Source organism: Polyodon spathula, chromosome 17, assembly GCF_017654505.1.
Source record: "Polyodon spathula isolate WHYD16114869_AA chromosome 17, ASM1765450v1, whole genome shotgun sequence".
Classification (NCBI taxonomy): Eukaryota; Metazoa; Chordata; class Actinopteri; order Acipenseriformes; family Polyodontidae; genus Polyodon; species Polyodon spathula.
The window spans coordinates 30,196,707-30,215,860 of record NC_054550.1 but is presented as its reverse complement, the minus strand read 5'-3'; the positions used below and the strand labels follow the sequence as shown (position 1 = coordinate 30,215,860).

The 19,154-nt window shown below is 32.9% G+C and overlaps 2 protein-coding genes across 2 annotated transcripts in view; both read right to left on the bottom strand.

The window, feature by feature from the left end:
- Nucleotides 1–1,690: 1,690 nt before the first annotated feature.
- Nucleotides 1,691–4,548, bottom strand: LOC121330326 (type II iodothyronine deiodinase-like). Its single transcript, XM_041276769.1, has 2 exons — nucleotides 3,634–4,548; nucleotides 1,691–2,634 (listed from the first exon to the last, which is right to left on the bottom strand). Exons 1-2 carry the CDS (start codon nucleotides 3,892–3,894, stop codon nucleotides 2,074–2,076), a joined length of 822 nt encoding a protein of 273 aa, XP_041132703.1. The 5' UTR covers nucleotides 3,895–4,548; the 3' UTR covers nucleotides 1,691–2,073.
- A 4,322-nt stretch (nucleotides 4,549–8,870) lies between these two features.
- Nucleotides 8,871–19,154, bottom strand: part of LOC121329682 (centrosomal protein of 128 kDa-like) — a 40,838-nt gene continuing 30,554 nt past the window's right edge. Inside the window, exons 19-24 of the mRNA XM_041275389.1 lie at nucleotides 17,224–17,273; nucleotides 15,990–16,013; nucleotides 13,705–13,782; nucleotides 12,126–12,239; nucleotides 10,288–10,396; nucleotides 8,871–9,256 (exon numbers count right to left, since the gene is read on the bottom strand). Of these exons, the coding sequence (XP_041131323.1) occupies nucleotides 9,159–9,256; nucleotides 10,288–10,396; nucleotides 12,126–12,239; nucleotides 13,705–13,782; nucleotides 15,990–16,013; nucleotides 17,224–17,273 (473 nt within the window). The 3' untranslated portion in view covers nucleotides 8,871–9,158. The remainder of the gene's footprint in view (nucleotides 9,257–10,287; nucleotides 10,397–12,125; nucleotides 12,240–13,704; nucleotides 13,783–15,989; nucleotides 16,014–17,223; nucleotides 17,274–19,154) is intronic.

Sequence of the window (19,154 nt, the reverse complement as noted above, 5' to 3'; positions counted from 1 at the left end):
GACCATATAAAAAAACTAAAACAAAAATTTTAAAAAAATCTAAATGGAGTTTAAACTTATTGACTTAGTTTATTGACTTAACACAATATGTAATGTTAACAGGAATTTAGATAGTGCCATTTGTTTTATTGTACATAAAAGTTTTTGTCAAGCTCATTTGAGCTGTTCCAACTATAAAAGGATTACTATTGGAAACAAAACTCATCAACTCCTAAGAAAAACCATTAAATCATAAAAAGGAAAATTCATGCAGAAGATAGCTACTGTAAGCAAACAAGTGTATATGAATAAAATGACAGCTCTATTTTATTTTGAACAATATTTTACTTTGAAAAAATGATGTTGTTGCCTAGCTGAACTATTGGTGTGCGTGAAGGGAAGTATGCACCCCTGTTTTACTAAATATGATTTGCTCTCAGAATGACAAGCATACCTGTCTTTAAAAGAAGAGTACCTGGACCATATCTGTCTTTTAAAGACTAGTTTTCAGCCATGTGAATACTAAAAACATACTACAGATTTCAGCATATGAATGTCTCTTTAGGAACTGATTAAGAGTTATAGTGGCCGATGTTGTCAATCCAGAAAAGCACAGCTGTTATGATCACAGATGGCCGCCTTCATAATGGCAACATTTAAAATGACCAGCTTTGTAAAATGATTTAATTAATGCAGTATTTGTTTTTAATTCCAGTTGTTTAAAACAAAAACAGTAATATTTCCTGGTATAATTGTATGCTTATATGTAACTTTGCATTTAAAATCCTACTGTTAACTGTAGAGTTCCTGAATTGCATAATGTAATAGGCAGATCTGTTTTTTTTTATAGTAAAAAAAAATAATAATAATTGAACAACAAAGTTTTATTTAAATAATAAGCAGCACTGTACACATTACATTGCATATTTTTAAATGCAGTTAAATCACTCCAAGTAGCCATACATTTTTTACATTGGCACATAAACAGACATGAATTCATGTTAAGAGAAAAGATGTGATTACATCTAATCACTGACAGAGCTATAGGACCCTTTCGTGAGTGATCTTCATCCACACACCAATATCCCAAAACAAACCCTTGTCTGTAGATGTGGGACCAACACTAAAAGCCTTTTTTTATTTCAATTCTTGAAAGTATGGCCTTTTTAGTTTCAAAATAGTGCAATGTGTAGCTTTTCTGCTTCAGCACCTTAAACACTTGCTTATTTTTGCACACAGTAGCTCTGTAACTAATTACAAACAGTTTAATTCAGTCATTTCAGTACCAACTGTGCATTTTTGCTAATTCCAAAAATACTTCTCCTGACTTCATGTCATAAATTGTAAACAACATTGTTGGGTGCTAATCAATACATACAATAGTTTATTAATATCGAAGGTGATCTTTAGAAATATCTTGCTGGTATGTTGGGAGATCATATTATCAAAACCGATGTATCATGTGTAAAATAACATCTTAAAACAGTACTACAAAGTTTGTGTACCTATATTATTGAATTTAGATAAGACATTATTTTATTTTTAAATAAATGTAATACATGATAGATGTAATACATGGTGCACAAATCGTGATATATTATATATATATATATATATATAATATATATATAATATATATATATATATATATATATATATATATTATACTAAAAATGACACAAAAATATATAAATTTTCATTTAAAAAATAAATTAAACTTATAAAAGTTGGTTTCAAACGCTCTAAATTCTGTTTTTGTTCAAAAATATTTGTTGTTGTTGTTATCAAAACATTTAAATTGACTATTTGGTGTGCTTTGCTTTATTGCTTTTTAAATTTTACAGTATTTTTTTGTTTATTATTATTTAAACATTGTAATCGGTTCCACTAGTTCATTCCTATTTAAATCAGCCAGTTCCTGTTAAATAGTAACTGATATTGTCAGTTTACAGCACTTAAGTTCTGAGAAGTGTTTGGTTTGAACCTTCTGAACACATTTTCTTCTGGGTTTTACATTTACTCATTTCCTTTTTCTCCTTTTTTTTTTTTTTTTTTTTTGCTTTTGTGTCTAGAAGAAATGTCTTTTTTTTTTTTTTATCGCTTCCCATAGTTCTGCTCAAGCCAATGCCTTACTTTTTTAAGACTGTAAAAAAATGGTCCTTTCCCACCCAGATAGGCAATTTTCTGTTTATGCACAATGCACACTCTTTCAAATGAGACGCCATAAGCCACATTAGTGTTGTTGTCCATGCAGTCTGCCACCAATTGGCACTGAGGTGGTAAAGAGAAGCGTTCCAGCAGATTGTAGGCAGCCAGGCAACGCTCTTCCAGGGTCCTGTGCTTCCTTACCTCAAAAGAATCGAACCCCATCCCTGGAACTGCCCAGCCATCTGTCGGGTGAGCCTCATCGATATAGACTAACAGGAAGTCAGCCACATCAGAGAACTCTTCAACCAGCTGCCTAAACGCAGGCAGGTGGCTGATGAATGGGGGTCAGGTGGCAGAGCCAAAGTTGACAACCAAAGGACGGTCGGAAGACTCAAAATCCAGCAGTCGGCACTCCATTCCGCTCTTGCCACTAAAGCTTTTCCTTCTGCTGCTTGCACCCGATACTCTGACCACCTTGGAATTGGGTGCATCACCACCCAGCTTCACCTTACAAAAGAAGAGCGAGCTGTGATTTGTTATATTCTTTGAACATACTATTTCAGATCTGTTGGAGCACTTCTAAACGACCTTATGTGCAAAGCTACAGATCACCTATGAACAATGACAAGCAATGAACTTTTAGCTAGTGCAAACAATAACGGTTCAGTTCATGCAACTGCTAATTCCTGCAACTGGGTATGTTTTAATTAAATTGCTGCCTTCATTAAAATGTGCCACTTTTCAGCCAACTTTGCAATAGCTCTTTGAGATATGCAGACTAGGGTTATTCAATATGTCCATCTGCTGTGTCTGTCCATCTGCTTTGATGCCTGTCTCTCACTTTAATATCATATTTATAACAGATAATAGACAAATGAATTTGAATGGGGATTTCAATAATCTTCTATAAAACAATTTTTTTTTTTTTTTTTAAAGGAATAATTTAATAAATTGTTTAGGCTCATTGCTGACCCAGTATCCATTTAGACAGATTTCAACAGTGGACTTATGAGGTATGCTGGGATCAACATATGTATTGCCAAATACATTAAACCCTAAAACTCCACAGCAAGCAGAAATAATAAAAAAACAACACTTTTTAATATGGCCATTGTGTTAGTAGGGGCCAGGCTTATAAAATGGTAATGATCTGATCTCTAGCTACAATATAACTTGTAAGCAATGTTAACCTCATAATCACAAAAGTAAAACCAAGGAAGCTGCTTCTGAAAGAGAAACGTTTTGGCTAGTGTCGTTTTCATGTAATTCCTCTACTAGAAACATGATTGCGCAATTTAAAATTAAAGCATGTGCTTTTCTGTTTGTATCCGTCACCACAGTAACGGGATCACGCACGTGACTAGTAAATTACTTTGCACGGAGACATTCATAAGCTATTCTTAACTGTAGAGTTGGGCCAACTTAAAACGTGAATAATATAAGCAGTGCAGTACATACACTCGTGCAGCGCTCTCCAAAATTACAGTAATTTCTAAATCCATTTACCTGTTTATACGCATCTAGAAGAAAACTGTTCCACACAGACCGCAGCCCAGCTGACGTTAACATGCGCTGCCATTCACCACCAGCACCAGAACAGCTCAGGAGTGACACCACCCGCTTCAACAGGACCACTGAGTCATACAGCGCCAGGAACAGGCAATTGGAGAAGAAACCTGGCAAAATCTGTAGCCTTACCAGCAAGTCTACACTTGGCAAACCCATGTTGGGTTCTTTTAACTTTCTGTCATGGTCATTTATATTCATGTCTTCATTTCTATAAACCCATGGAATATCTTCAATTGCGTTATGTTCTCTTTACTGGTAAGTGTCTCCCTTCCGTAAACTATCCTTTCTTTTTTTCTTTAATAAAATGCCTTCACAGACCTCATCGAAACGTGTGGTTATCAAACATTGCTGTTATCTCTGAAGAAATAACTTCTAGAAAATCAGCGCTTGCTGAACGTGAACGGATCATAACTTTTTTCCCCTCAAACTTTGCTACTAGTCCCAAAATCAGGACTTCCAGTGTCGTCTGGTGCCGCTCTTTATATCCCGTGCGTAAATCATTCACTGAAGCTGCAATAAACATAGCGGCTTATCTTGAATAAGATCATGACGTCAACCCTGAAAGCTTTTCTTTGGCAAGGACAAGTATAAAAGAAATGGAAACATAGACAGTAGGGGTGGCACTTTATATTGTCTCGATTAAATTCATTTTCTCCTGGAATCGCCGCAGTGACTTGTGCGGACTGACATGATTGACGTTTATATTACGCAGAAAGCAAAGTCCTTTTCTTGTTTGATTAAAATAGTAAGATTATCCACATTTAATCTTCAGTTGTATTTTAAAGGGTAAAGAGAATAAGCTGTCAACTACGCAGTTTTAATTTTATTCGTATACACTGAATTCACTTTATTATTTTATTTAAAAGTTTATCCACTACTGACCATTCAGTTCCAGGTATCAGTTTAAAGTGTAGTAATACTCTAACGAGATTTCCAGATACGTCTAAAGCGTGTTTTAATGTTACTATTTCTTCATACTTATTGCTGTTTTGTTTTATTGTTATTGTTTTGTTTAGGTGTTTCAACAGTTACTGATCTACACATTATTAAATAGATATCGTTTCTGTAAAGTCTACTATTATTTTTTTTTTCTCTTTCTCTGTAGGTATAACATGTAATGTGAAATTATTTCAAATAATTATCATTTATTTAATGTTTTAAAGCATTTTGTTGCTGTAAATCATTTCTTAGATTTGCATACATCGTATGTAAAAGTTTAGCCATTTCTTTTTTTTTTTTTTTTTAGACACAGTAATGTATTATCATATTCTCAGAGAAAAAAAAAACATTCAAGATGAGTTCAGTTTAAAAGTGCAAATGGTTTCAGTTGATAAAAAGGAAACCTGCGCACACACATGGATACTTGTTATTTGTGGCACAGCCAAAGACATTCAGCAAGAGGGGAAAAGCAATGAAATGCATGGTAAATTCTCACTTTACCTGCCTGCCCTCGGGCAGTGTCATCACTATATTAAACATCATTACTCCATACTGGGTAATTCTAAAAGTCTCTTCATATATCTACTTTGCACTGCTATAGCTGTATGGCATATCTGTGTGTTAGCTTGCCAGTGGAGTCGGGACTAATGGTGGACATAATAAGTAAGCTAATTCAGCATCAGCAATAGATTGCTAGTGCTGGCCATTGTTTGGTGACCTGCAAAGTTGTATTGCTCTGTGGTGATTAGGTGATTCTATAATAACCCTTCTCGTAATTTTGCTTCATAAACTACCCTCCACTACTGGTTACAAACTCCAGTACAATTTTAATTTAGATGCTTTTGTGTTTTTCATGAATATGTATGTATGAAACACATTTTTGAAAGGGGGTGTAAACTTTCTATAGGTCATCGGAAAGATATCCGTGTGCTCGGTAGACATATATATATTATATATATATAGATATAGATAATATATAATATATATATATACACATATACATGTGTGTATCAGTAGTGTATGTATATCAGCATATATATTATATATATATATATATATATATATATATATATATATATATATATATATATATATAATCACATTGCCTATAGAAAGGCTACACCCCCTTTTAAAATGTGTTTTTACATACAGTTTACATACAGTTCATATCTTTCTCAAGGAAGCTTGTGTTTCACTAAACCCAATTAAATCCCATTCCTAACATTACTTAATGATATGAAAGGACGAGTGGTCTCAGATAAATGCAATGTTGTTTCTAATCTATTAACTGTAATGTGATGCACTTGTGTTTATTCATACAAACTCTCTGTGAACTTGTTTTCAATTTCCCTAATTACCTGGTAACCTTACATTTCATTTAAGAAACTGAGCATGAACCAACTAACAGCTGTGTTTTTTTTTTTTTTTTTTTTTTTTTATGACCTCACTGTAACTATTCCCTCATCTTAGTGGTGCGTCACACATTATACATTGTACTTGCAGTATATCCACTGCATTAATGTTTGTAAAACTTACATCCTCCGTTTTTGTTGTTGCATAGTACAATCCCCACAACATCTAAGAGGAACAAGCTACAGTATGTATACTTGACACAAGCATCAGCTGTAATAGACACAGCATTTCAGTATTAAATAAAATAACCACTTAATATTGAACTTCAAATGCTTCCAACTGTCCTACAACACAAAACGATCCATTCAGCCTATCAACACTCATGAGTGATTCAGACATGTAGTAAATGTACTCCATAACAATCAGATTTTTGCCAACTTGGCTGCAGAGTTGCTAGGTTACTTCAGCTTTTTTTGTTTTTTTACTTTTACATCTTAAACTATAAAAGAAGTAAGCTACAGCAGGTAAAAATCACAGGAAGTAGCATCTTAAATGTACTTTTGAAGTGCTGTCATGAATAAAACATTTCTATATAACTGACTAAACTCCATGTAGTCATGTTCAGGGTTTAAACATGATTCATTTTAGAGAAGGTCTGGTATTGTTTGTCAGTTGCTAAATTCATGCCAATTAGTTTCAGTCTAATTTTCAGGATCTTTGAAACTGATAATATTTTGATAGAGAAATAAAGAAACAAAAACTCACACTATTGCAAAATGATTTTATATAGAACATCCCTAAAGCATTACTAGTGTAAAAATGTCACTTCTCTTATTATCACAAGAATATACATGTGGTCACTAAAAAACAGTCACAGTCTATCATTACACTAGAATGAATTAGCATGGATAAACATAAATCTATAGACTTGATGAAACTATCTGATACAGATTTGATCTCGGAGAGGACTTTGGGCTGTTTGGGCCTAAACTAGGTGGAGTTGTCCCAATTTAAATGGTTTTAACAATATTACAATGTATATATATATATATATATATATATATATATATATATATATATATATATATATATATATATATATATATATATATATATATATATATATATATATATATATATATACACACACACACACACACACAACTCCAGCAGGTATTTTGCTTAGTCTGTCTATACTTTAAACATACAGTTTTCAATAGATGGCACTATGTAACACAATTTTTGTTCCTGGGTAGTAAATGTTATTTCCTAATTGCTCATGCCTCAAAAGTATAGAAAATGGCTATTATTCCCCACAAAATTTGCTTTTGTGACCAGGACAGTGATATTTCAAAATATCACTATTTCCAATGGGAAAACGGGCAAATGTGTCTTTTCGTTCACATAAAGTCAGAAAAAAACAACATATGAAACCAAATTAACATGTATTTATACTAAAGTAATACAAAAATGACTACAAAAGATTTAGAAGCGAGTAGTTTTTCGAGATTTACGATTATACTGTATTTACAGTATAATCGTAAATCTCGAAAAACTACTCACTTCTAAATCTTTTGTAGTCATTTTTGTATTACTGTATTACTAGTAATACAAAAATGACTACAAAAGATTTAGAAGTGAGTAGTTTTTCGAACAAAACGGACTAATACTAAACAAAAATACAGTGAGCAGATATTTTCCTAATATTATTATGATCGCAATTACTACCTCCGTCTCCTATCCCGTTCTCCACTCACCGAACACCCAACCCAGAGTGAGTGAAAAAATGCTGCTTTTATGCAGCTGTATCAAGACTCGATTGCTAACACCGTGTAACAATTTTTTTTTTTTTTTTTTTTGTTCCTGGGTAGTAAGTGTTATTTCCTAATTGCTTATGCCTCAAAAGTATAGAAAATGGCTATTATTCCCCACAAACTTTGCTTCTGTGACCAGGACAGTGATATTTCAAAATATCAAATTTCCAATGGGAAAATGGGCAAATGTATGTCTTTTCGTTCACATAAAGTCAGAAAGAAACAACGATTTACAGTATATATTTACAGTATAATCGTAAATCTTGAAAATCTCAAAAAACTACTCACTTCTAAATCTTTTGTAGTCACTTTTGTATTACTTTAGTATAAATACATGTTAATTTGGATTAATATGTTGTTTTTTTCTGACTTTATGTGAACGAAAAGCCACACATTTGCCTGTTTTCCCATTGGAAATAGTGATATTACTGTGTCTTTCAGCTGCAATGACATTTTTACTTTTAGCTACATTTGTGAAATTGCAAAGGAGAACCAAGTCACCACAGTTCTTAAAATCGGTAATCTGGGAACAATTTGCTGAAATGTTTCAAAGGATTAGGAATGAACAATTAAAAAAAGTGAAACTAAGGAAGTTCGTTTCACATGACCAAACGTAATACAACTGTCAAATCAATCCCCACGATGGCATACATTTTACAGACAGACATCCTTTTTGTTGTCTTTGTAGCTTGAATCAGAGAATCATAAACACTGCAACAAATAAAGACATTTTCTGATTTTCACATGCTTCTGGATTTAGAAAACACAAATAAACCCAATATAAAATAATTAATAAGTAAAATAAAAAATCAGTAAATACCAGTTTGAAGTTAAGCTGTAAAACATCCCTGTATACACCCAATTATGGAAATAGCATAATCATCACATAAAATATGGAAGCACTGTTTCAATAAAGAGTAATGCTAGACGCATTACTTGAGGTGACTACAGTTGATTTTCAAGTAATAAATATCATTCATAATGCAATAGTGCTAAATTCAGTAATATTAAATGAAACATACAGGTAATGTAATACATTCAAATCACAAATGTTTTGACAATAAGTCTTTCAATGTCTTTAAACATCTATTACATCTCTGTTAGTATATCTACAAGAAAAAAATGTTATTAAATTATCAAGTCAGTTTTTGTTTTCTTGTCTGGTCATTACTGTAAAAAGGCAAATTTGTCATATAAATGTATCATGTTTCTTTGTAGCAAAAAATGGAATACAAAATATACATGTAAAAACCAAGGCACATTAGTGACATTAGTCTTCTTTATTTTGGTTAAATAAAAAAAAATGTAGTATAAATATTGTAGCTATCATTTAAATGATTAAAAAAGCTTTTTATACTAAATCTCCTTTTGGTCTTTGTGAGATTTTGTGCCATTGGTCAAACAGTTGTCCTGGCTGGAATCACAATCAGGTGATGCCATTCTTTTGTGTGGTGCTGTGGAAAAATGATACAGAATATATATATATATATATATATATATATATATATATATATATATATATATATATATATATATATATATATATATATATATATTTTTTAGAAGGCATTAAAATTGTCACTTACACACACAAAAAACAATGGCTGTATCTTGGCAAATACAAAAGCTGTATAAGTGTATTTTGGCAGTGTACTTCCCCCTGTATAGTACATTAGGAAGTTTGATTGAATTGTACCACAGAACAGAGAAGACATTGGTTGTATGTGCTGTATGTGTTAAATGGTTTCCATCAACAAACCAACTGGTCTGGAATTCAGGAGGCATATTAATCTTGCAGTGATAACTATGAATTTTAGGATACTTCAGCTGTTCTTTTTATTTCACATCGTTGTGGGGAACCATTTTAATTTAAACAGAAGATTGTTTCAAGATGTCAAGACCTGTTTAAAAATATCAAGAAGTGTTTACTGTAAGACAATTTGAAAAAATATACTAATTTTTTATCTTTCTGTCAATCATAAATAAATCCATGACATACAATTTCTAGCATAAGCTCTTATTTTCATGACATATCTTGTTTGTCACAAATGTTTACATTTGCTTTAAATAAGATATCAATAAGAATATGCTAATGCAAGACCAACTCATTTGAAGGTACTCTATGACAATCTATAACTTTTTGCTTTCTTCAGACCCCTGTTTTGTAAAGACTTTATGATTCCTCATCTAAGTATTAGTTTACTTCCATCTTCAAATATGTGGTATTTTGTGAATGATGTTGTCTTGTACATAGAATGCCCTTGCAGTATAATTGTATCGCAGTATAGCACAATGAAACAAAATAAACAAACAAAGATGCAATGTCCGGAGTGGTATAAGTAGTTATTACCAGACTGTCTGAAATGTAAAAAAAATGTAGGGCAGTCGACTACAGATACCAAATGCAAGCTAATAAAGTGAAATTTGAATTTACCGGAGAATAGTAACATTAAGAAATAACTTTAATGTTCTATATTCTACTCACAGCTGTTGTCTGTAAGAAAGGAGCTGGACAGAAAGCTATTTTGTCCTCGTATTGAAGAAGAGAGAGTGGCAAGACGGGCACTTTGAGATGTTGTATCCATCTTCACGTCCTGCATACAGAGAACATTAAACAACCCAATAACATACTGGTCAATCCAGCTTAGAGTGTATTTTAGGTTAAATTTACAATGAAAATAGAGGTAGCATGCTATGATTGTAGTGCTATTATTTCTGAAAAAAATCTACTTCACCCTATCCTATTTTATTATGACATGGGTTTACAACAAGCTTTAAGAACTGTGCTATACATTAAAAGTGAAGTGTATTAAAAAGCGTGTTTACAACAACTTTGCAAGATGTTAGAATTATATTATAGAAACGTTCTAATTTTACTTACCTAGTAATCCTGGCAACCCGGGCTAACAGCAGGTGTAACTGGATCGTTCTACTTGTGTGGTTAGATGCAATTATTTGTTAAATGTTTCTGCTACTAATTGCAAAGGTTATGTATGTATTCTTAATATGTGTTTCATCCGGTTATCCCTCATTAGCAAACCGATCATCAGTATCAAGCTTCACGGTAATATTAATAAAACATGGTCACATTTTTACAGTTTTGCCTTGGTCCGGAAGCATTTTAATGTATTAAAAAAAATTAGAATGATAATTATTTTTAATATGTAGAGTACAGACACAGAGTAAATCACATGGAATAGCTTTCAAGATGTCTTCACTTACTGCAGAAGGATGATATGTACAATCGTAAAAATTTATTTTTTCTTGACACCAGTATGTATGTCATTTAACAGAAGCTTTTTCTGTCTGTATATTTCCCCCCCAGGGCCATGCATATGAAAAACCTTATGGTAATAACATGTTTGTAATCCTGCTCAGTAATTGCAGTCATGTCCTTCAGCTCTGACTGGTATTAATTTTAAACAACATGATATTAACTTAAAACTATGTGCATTTTTTTTTTTAATCATGGGATTGAACAAGAATAAAATGCATGCTTCTTTGATAACTGATTTCTGGTTCCTTTGAATCCCTTAGTTCAAATTGCATCTTAGAAGCAATGCATCCGAGTAAGGGAAAACGTGCACGCACTGGTGGTAAACTATCAGACTTTTAAATATCCCCTTCAACTTATTAACTTCAACTATTTTTTTTTCAATTAGTTTTATTTATTTAATGTTAACCCTTAAACTGCCCAGTTTATCTGATGCTGAATGTCAGCCACTCAGGGTAACTAACAGCATGACCTTAATAGACAACCTGGACCACTTTTCACAGAAACAGCACATGCAATAGATTGTTTGAGTGTTATGTAATCTTTGTGAAGCACTGCACTGCAGAGAAAAAGAACAATTGCAATGTCAGTATGACTGGAATGACGATATGAGTTCTTTATGTTGTGTAATGAAATACAAAACAACATAGTTACTTCTTTGTTTTTCCACAAATATCAAAATACCACAAAAAGCTAAATTAAACCAGGGCGAGCTAAATTACCAAATTCAAACAAAATTTCTATGAAACTAAATGAAAACTGATACAAAATAAAAAGCTCACTGGGCATTCTGTTACCCAAGTACAAAACTTGTAAAATGTATAACCTGTAACATCCAAAAATGTTGAAACATATTGGGTAGCCATCCTTACATACTGTATCTACAATACTGGAGTGAATACAACACGCATGATATATCTCTTAATAATATGATGCTATACATTTAGATGTGCATGTTTTTTTTTTTTTTTATTTAATATATTTTACCCCATGAATACTCATTTAATTAATGTTTGCAATTATAACAATCCATGGGAGACAGTACTAACCCTATTTTCCTGGATTCTTCTTTTTGATTCCTCCAACTGATGTTGCAAAGTGCCAATAATTTCTTTGTATTTAGCATACCTCTGCTCGATCATCTCCCTCTGTCTCTGTGAATTCTGGAAAGAAAGAGCAATGTTGTGTTTATTATACATCACAAAAATGATTCTAATGTAGAAAGCATTTTCCCATTTTGATATATACTTGCACAGTACACACATTTTTTCAATCATCTAATCATCTAGTTCTGGTGACCAGTACAGATAGTCTAAAAATAGGTATTTCAAGATATTTCACAACAAAAACACAATAACAGATTGGACACTCTATGCAGTGTGTGCAATCATTGAAAACCTGAAGCCATGTTTCTAAATGCAGCGTAACAGCGTAAAAAAGTATATTTACACTATTCTTTCAAAATAGGGATTTTCACAGGGAGCTATATATTACACGGCAATGGGTAAATGTCATGGAAATCATGAAATCCATGATGAATATGAAAAAAATACAGCCTGCCTTAATTGCAAAACTGGCTGTATTTTGGTCTCTTGACTGCCATAGTTTATAATAAAGAAATGCGTGTTAGACAGATTTAATAATTGAAAAAAAAGATTAATTTAAATAGGTACAATAACTAATTGCACTTCATATAGCAGTCAACATGACTACATTACCTCCATAAATTCAATGCGTGTGTCTATATGCATTCTGCTTTCTATCACTACAGTAGAGTAGGAAGTTGTAATTAGGTCATGATACTAAGTGCAGATTAGTTAATCAGAATCAGAATAGATCCAAAGGCTATACAGAACAGACAGTGTTTGAACATTACACCCCACATCAACATTTTATTTTGAATCTGATCCAAATCTCTTATCTGTTACACGGTTCAAGCAAACACGTTTGTCTCCACACGACCTGTGCCAACTAGGCACAGGATTTCATAAGGATTAGCACTTAACTACAACGTTAAATCTGCCAGTTCAAAAAGTAACAACTTCTAACACTGACATGAACTAATTGTAAGGGAATGGACAAGTCCAACAGAAATGGGTTTAAGGGATACTTAAACACATGTTCTTGTACTTCGTATCTGTTTAATATAGTATTAATGTGTGTTCTGTATGATTCTCTATTGTTGTTTCTACTTAGATCCTTATTTGCCAGCAAACATGCTTCTGAAAAGACTGTTCAGTCTGGCTGCGGGAGTGAGGTGGAGTTGCACAAGTGTTCTATTGTGGACTGAATGATTGTGCAGTGAAGCCTGTGTAACACTAATGATTCCCCACCTCACTTCACCACAATCAGCCTTCAGGAGTCTTCTCAGAAGCATTGTCTGGAATAGTTAAACAGGCAATAAACTAAATATTAGAGGCAGCTAGAGAATACAGTATAGTATACTTGTAATGAAACAATGAAATATACATTTAATACAAGAAAAAAAAAACATTAAAAAATGACATCTGCCTACAGAATACATTATACTGATAAACCATCCTTACATTCATAAAAATTTTGGTTTTAGAAAAATTGCACAGAAAAGAAGAAAATATTTGTAAATGAGTGCTTCTGACAGCATCTTACTTCCAGGTCTCTGAAGTCTTCTAACAGATTGAGCTTTTCAGGAACAGATTCCAGATGGTCCAGAGCTAACCGGGTACTCTAGAAAAAAACGAAAGTGTTAGAAATACATTTTGTGACGAGGTGTAATGCATATCACAATAAAATGTCAAATCATGATGCATTTACTGATCACGAATCTGTATTTAAGGTTACTATTTTTTCATTGTTTCAAAAAATCTTACGCAGTAACATAATCTTCATGCTTCAAAGCAGAAATTGACTATTTCAAAAGAGAAACATTGGTGTAACTTTTTTTCTGTAAACTAAACATATGCTGTATTGTGCCTAATTTCCACAATAAGCAGGTGAACCAAATAAACTTAAACAAACAAAACAGTTTGGTCAGACAGAACAGGATTGTTTGGCAACCTACTTTGCATGAGCAACAATTCTCTGAAACTTATTTGCTTTTGTTTTGGCTGAACTTTTTTTGTGATTAAATTCCAATAACCCATGCTTAAAGACCAAGCCAGGTATTAAATTGAACGAACACAAAACTGGCCAAGTACTTTGCAAATGGATATGCTAGGTAACCCCATACAAAAAAAACAAGTTGCTTACTAAGGAATACCAGTCATTAAATTCATAGAAAGTGGTTGTGTTGAAAAAGACATTACATGAATTAGCAAAGGGAATGACATTGCCTCACACACACAGAGTATACAGTATTATCTGTCTGGCGATTATGACTTCTTGCATAACAAAACCAATTGGCTACTGATAAGAGTTGCTGCTAGAATTGTAGACAAACCACATAGTGCCTACATAGGACAATGGCTTTGCATCTTACTTTAACAATACACTGAAACTACATTACTTGTGGAATCAGAATAGGCTTTCTGTTATTGAAGATGTCAATGCCTTTGAAATGAAACAATAGGTTATTTCAACCCTGTAATCCATTTCCTTGAGAATTCATTCAGTGTTTGATATTACAGATGGAATTTGTTCAACACATTGTACTTCCTATGAATAGTAAACAAATGGTGATAAAAGCAGAAACAACAACAGAGAATCAAACAGAAAAACAAAATAGGATATTAAAAATGTATTAAATTAAATACTAGAAAAATGTAGCAGAAATAAAGTATTCCTTCACTGTCTAGATCAGTGCTTCTCAAACTGGAGGATGCAGAATGTATCCTGGGGGAGTGTGAGATGGGTTATAGAAAGGAACAGTAGATTGTTACATCAGCTACATAGTGACATCACAAAGACATTAGATTTAAAGAAATAAATGTGTGGTTACCATGGCATCAAAAAGCCTATAAATATCTCCAGTGTTTCTTTTCAAACACACCTTCCCTGTTAAACATACCGAGACGTTGGGAAGTTGGCTCTTTGTGCAAAAACACACACAAATCCATCCATCCATCTATCTATCTAGCTATCTATCCATCTATCCATCTATCAACATGAAACGAATCTTACTGCTGACATCTCCTGGCATGTCAAAGTTTAGAGACTGGTGCCTTTTATTTCAGCTTCCATATTACTGAACAAAGTCCGCTGCCATCTGGTGATGTACATTGTTTATTGGCTTACTATGCGGTGTGCACATCAGTATACGTTGGACACAAATCGGTAAACTATTATTTGCAATGTTAAGTTGGCTCTTATTACAATGGATAGGTGGCTGGTTCGTGCAAAAAAAGAAAAAAAAACACAACAATGACATATAGAGATGGCAGCAGCATGCTGATTTTTCATTTATCAGTACATGTACATGTGTGTGTGGGGGGGGGGGCGTCAAGCACCACAAAAGAAAGGGGGGTGCAGTCCAAAAAGCTTGAGAACCACTGTTCTAGGTGATCTATATTTGCTATGGATCTATAAGCCTTAGCAGTGTAGTGGTCTTAAGACCATAGAGATAGAGGTTTAAATCCATCTCTTCTTGCTGTTTATATTCCCAAGTGAATTATTATGGTAATGAAGAGAAAATTAATTAATTATAAAAGTTAAAAGGTTACTTGAAAAACCATTTTTAAATGAAGCAAGGTTAGAATGAATGCACCTGTCTGAAAGAAGCTTATCTGTTGCATTTTAAAGTACCTAGTGATAAACCATCTTTAGCCATTAAGTAAATTACTGATGTGTTTAAAGGTTAATGGTAATCTTCTTTCAGTGTACTGCAAGCAAGGTATGTTGATGTATTTATAGACTTTACAATCACACAAATAAATCTGTTAAGGATTAACCTTAAATGGTAATGGAAGTTAACAGCATGCAGCTTTTCAAACACTTACCATTTCTAACTCCACAAGTCGGTCCTTTTGCAAGAAAGAGACAAAAAAGTTATTTAATATAAAAATCTTAACATTGTTATTCCAATAAAGTTCAAAGAAATTGTGGTCCTGAGGGATTTTATTAAGAACTGAGTACAGTTTAAATACCTGTTCTTTATAGTGTTCTGTTTAACTAAATTTCTCTCATGTTTTATTGAGTTGTAGTTATTTATTTTTTATTATTTGTTTATTTAGCAGGCATCTTTATCCAAGGCGACTTAGAGACTAGGGTGTGTGAACTATGCATCTGCTGCAGAGTCACTTACAACAATGTCTCACCCGAAAGATGGAGCTCAGGGTCACACAAGCCAGGAGTTGAACATTACTGTAGTATCAATACCCATTTAAAATCACCAGGTGTCAAAGAGGCAATTTCAACTTCAATGGTTTAATTTAAGATCAATGTGGAACCATTACCTAGACATGCTGTGCACACTGAGCATGCTGTAAATCCCCTGAAAGGTGCCATCTTAAGCCGGGCTTGTTAACTTAAGCATCTATCTTTTACTCTAAGACCGATGTCACCTCATCTCTCTTTTCCAGTATAACATGTTTACATAAAGAGGCTGGTTACAATGTAGCTCATGATTCACATGGGAAAGAGCAATGATAATTCATTTTTAATACACTGTAATTGACTGCACTGGTGGTTGTATTAGGATGTCAAACTTGAATTCTGTCAACTAAAAAGGGGTTGAACCTTTCTTAAACAGAACTCTTTCAGTGTGAATTATGTTCTTCTTGTAATAATATACAAGATCTGTCTGAACTTCTGCTCCTTATCTGCCACTCATGTAAGCACCTATGAGAAATTCCACCCTGGACTCATAATTACAATTACTAGCTTAAGCAGTCCATTTTCTCTTGATTAAAATCCAAGTCAACATCTTTAGGGACTAATTAATTATACAACACAGTTGGCAGGTGCAACAACATAACCACAGATGTTCCAATAGAACTTGCAGATCAAAACAACATCACTGTGCTATTGCAGTAAAATGACTGGTTACAAAATGATACAGTGGAAAATGAAAAGAAAAAAATATTATTTTTTTATTTATTAAAACAAAACAAAATAGAATGTTGCCTGAAATTTATCAAAGCACTACAAAAGACAGCTTTTAGGAGCAAAGTCAAACACTAAAATAATTTAAATTTAAAAAAAAAAAAAAAAAAAAAAAAAAAAAAACCTCACCTGAAGTGTTCTCACGTCTTCATCTTTTTCACGTGTCTTCTCGAGTAAATCTAAAATATAATAATAATTAAGGAATAATGTACACTCAACTGATCAGAATAGAGCTCGAAACCCTTGATAGAATTACAGCCTTATATGTAGAGTGTTAGCCTATATTATTTGTTATAATATCATATAACAGACAAAAACTATAGCTCTAGCTATGTTTATTTTAACAATTGAGTAACTGTTGAGAATAAGCTAAAGGTGTTTAGTTTTTAACAATTCACTTTAAAATTTGAGTATTTTTATTATTTTATTTTTTTAAAATGTAGGTGGCTTGGTGGATCATGGTGAAACTACATGTATTTCTGCTTAACAATCCCACTTTAGGTGGTAAATATAACTTCAGAAAGAGTAAATATTGGCCTGTTAAAGAACATTCAGTTATTTTAAACTTGCGTTTAAATTCCTGATACCAGACTGATACACCATTCAATGTAACCTTTGCCCCTTCTCTTGCAACTACTCCATGCAGATGTGAAAAAAATATTTTAGGAGTTAAATGACAGTAGAGATGTGCCACTGTTTAGATCAACTGAATAGACACCAGTGTCAGCTGAATCATTTTTCATGTTGCCATTAAATCAATCCTATTTCTTCATCGATTAAGCAAAGTGGAACTTCAAACCCTCCCTGTAGTCACACTTTAGTTTAAATTTGAAGCAACAGAAACTCAAAAACATGTTTTTAGTTTTTATTGCTGACACAAGGATATTATTGCTAGATTTATTTAGAATCAAGCAACAACATCTCTGTGTCAACATCTAGCAGGGTTATATCATGCAGTACATGTTTTAAAATAAACCAGGTACAACCAACCCAAATGGGGAACAGTTTGACACTTCCAATATAAAACTCTGTAACGAAAACAGTACAAATGACAAACAAACCACATTTATTGTGGAGGTCAATCAATTTACCACACCAGATGAAGAGAACTGTTAAAATGGACACAAAATGTGAAACCATATTCATACCATTAAGGTTTCCTTTGGCATTTTAGCAATCCTTAATTTTTAAAAGATTTTAAGCAATTTGAAAATGTATTTGGAAGTTCTAAATGTGTATTAACAATAATATAGCAACCACGAGCTGTGCCACCTTATGGTTTACAAATGAATAAACAAGTGTGTCAATATAGTTTGTTTATTTTAGCTAATGTTGGGAGGGGTGTAAACTAGTGTAAGTTTTGCTTCATAATTTGATTGAGAGTTCGAGGTAATGGATCATGAGTATACTTTTCTGAATCTTATTCAGTTTTTTAATCGTTACAATAACACAAACAAACTGGGGTCTTCAAAAAAAAAATTCTGCTAGTTGCATATATCTTCAAAAGATCACTAAAAGGAGGTGCATATTAAGGAACGTAATCTAGCTAGTTTTTCCATCACTCTAATTTAAAAAACCTTTGTTTGTCTACACTGCACAGAATATAACCTGCTGGGGTGCAGAGCAATCACATGCAGGCATATTGACAAGGTTACTGCAAGATGGTTGCAAACCTTTTTTGAGAGTGGACTCAAACTTTGACAATCACTTCTAAACCGGTTTATTATCTGCAAAGAGAAAAGATTGAAGTCTCCTGGGAACCCAGGAATATTCTCTGTGGTCATTCCATATCAAAAATACTAAAAAAAAATTAAAAAAAAAAAAAAGAAAAAAGGAATACTTCCATACCTTTGAATGATATCACATCATTTCAAACAATATGACCGATGGGGGTAAAAAAAAAAAAAAGCTAACTTCCCACTGGGAGGCCTGAATGTGAGGCTGCCAATTTTAAATTGTTTCTCTTGGCAAAATAGAGCTTAGAAAAAATATGCAGTGTTTCTCCAACAAACAAACTACTGTGTGCTAAATTAAATCAACATTTTAGCCACTTGAGAGCT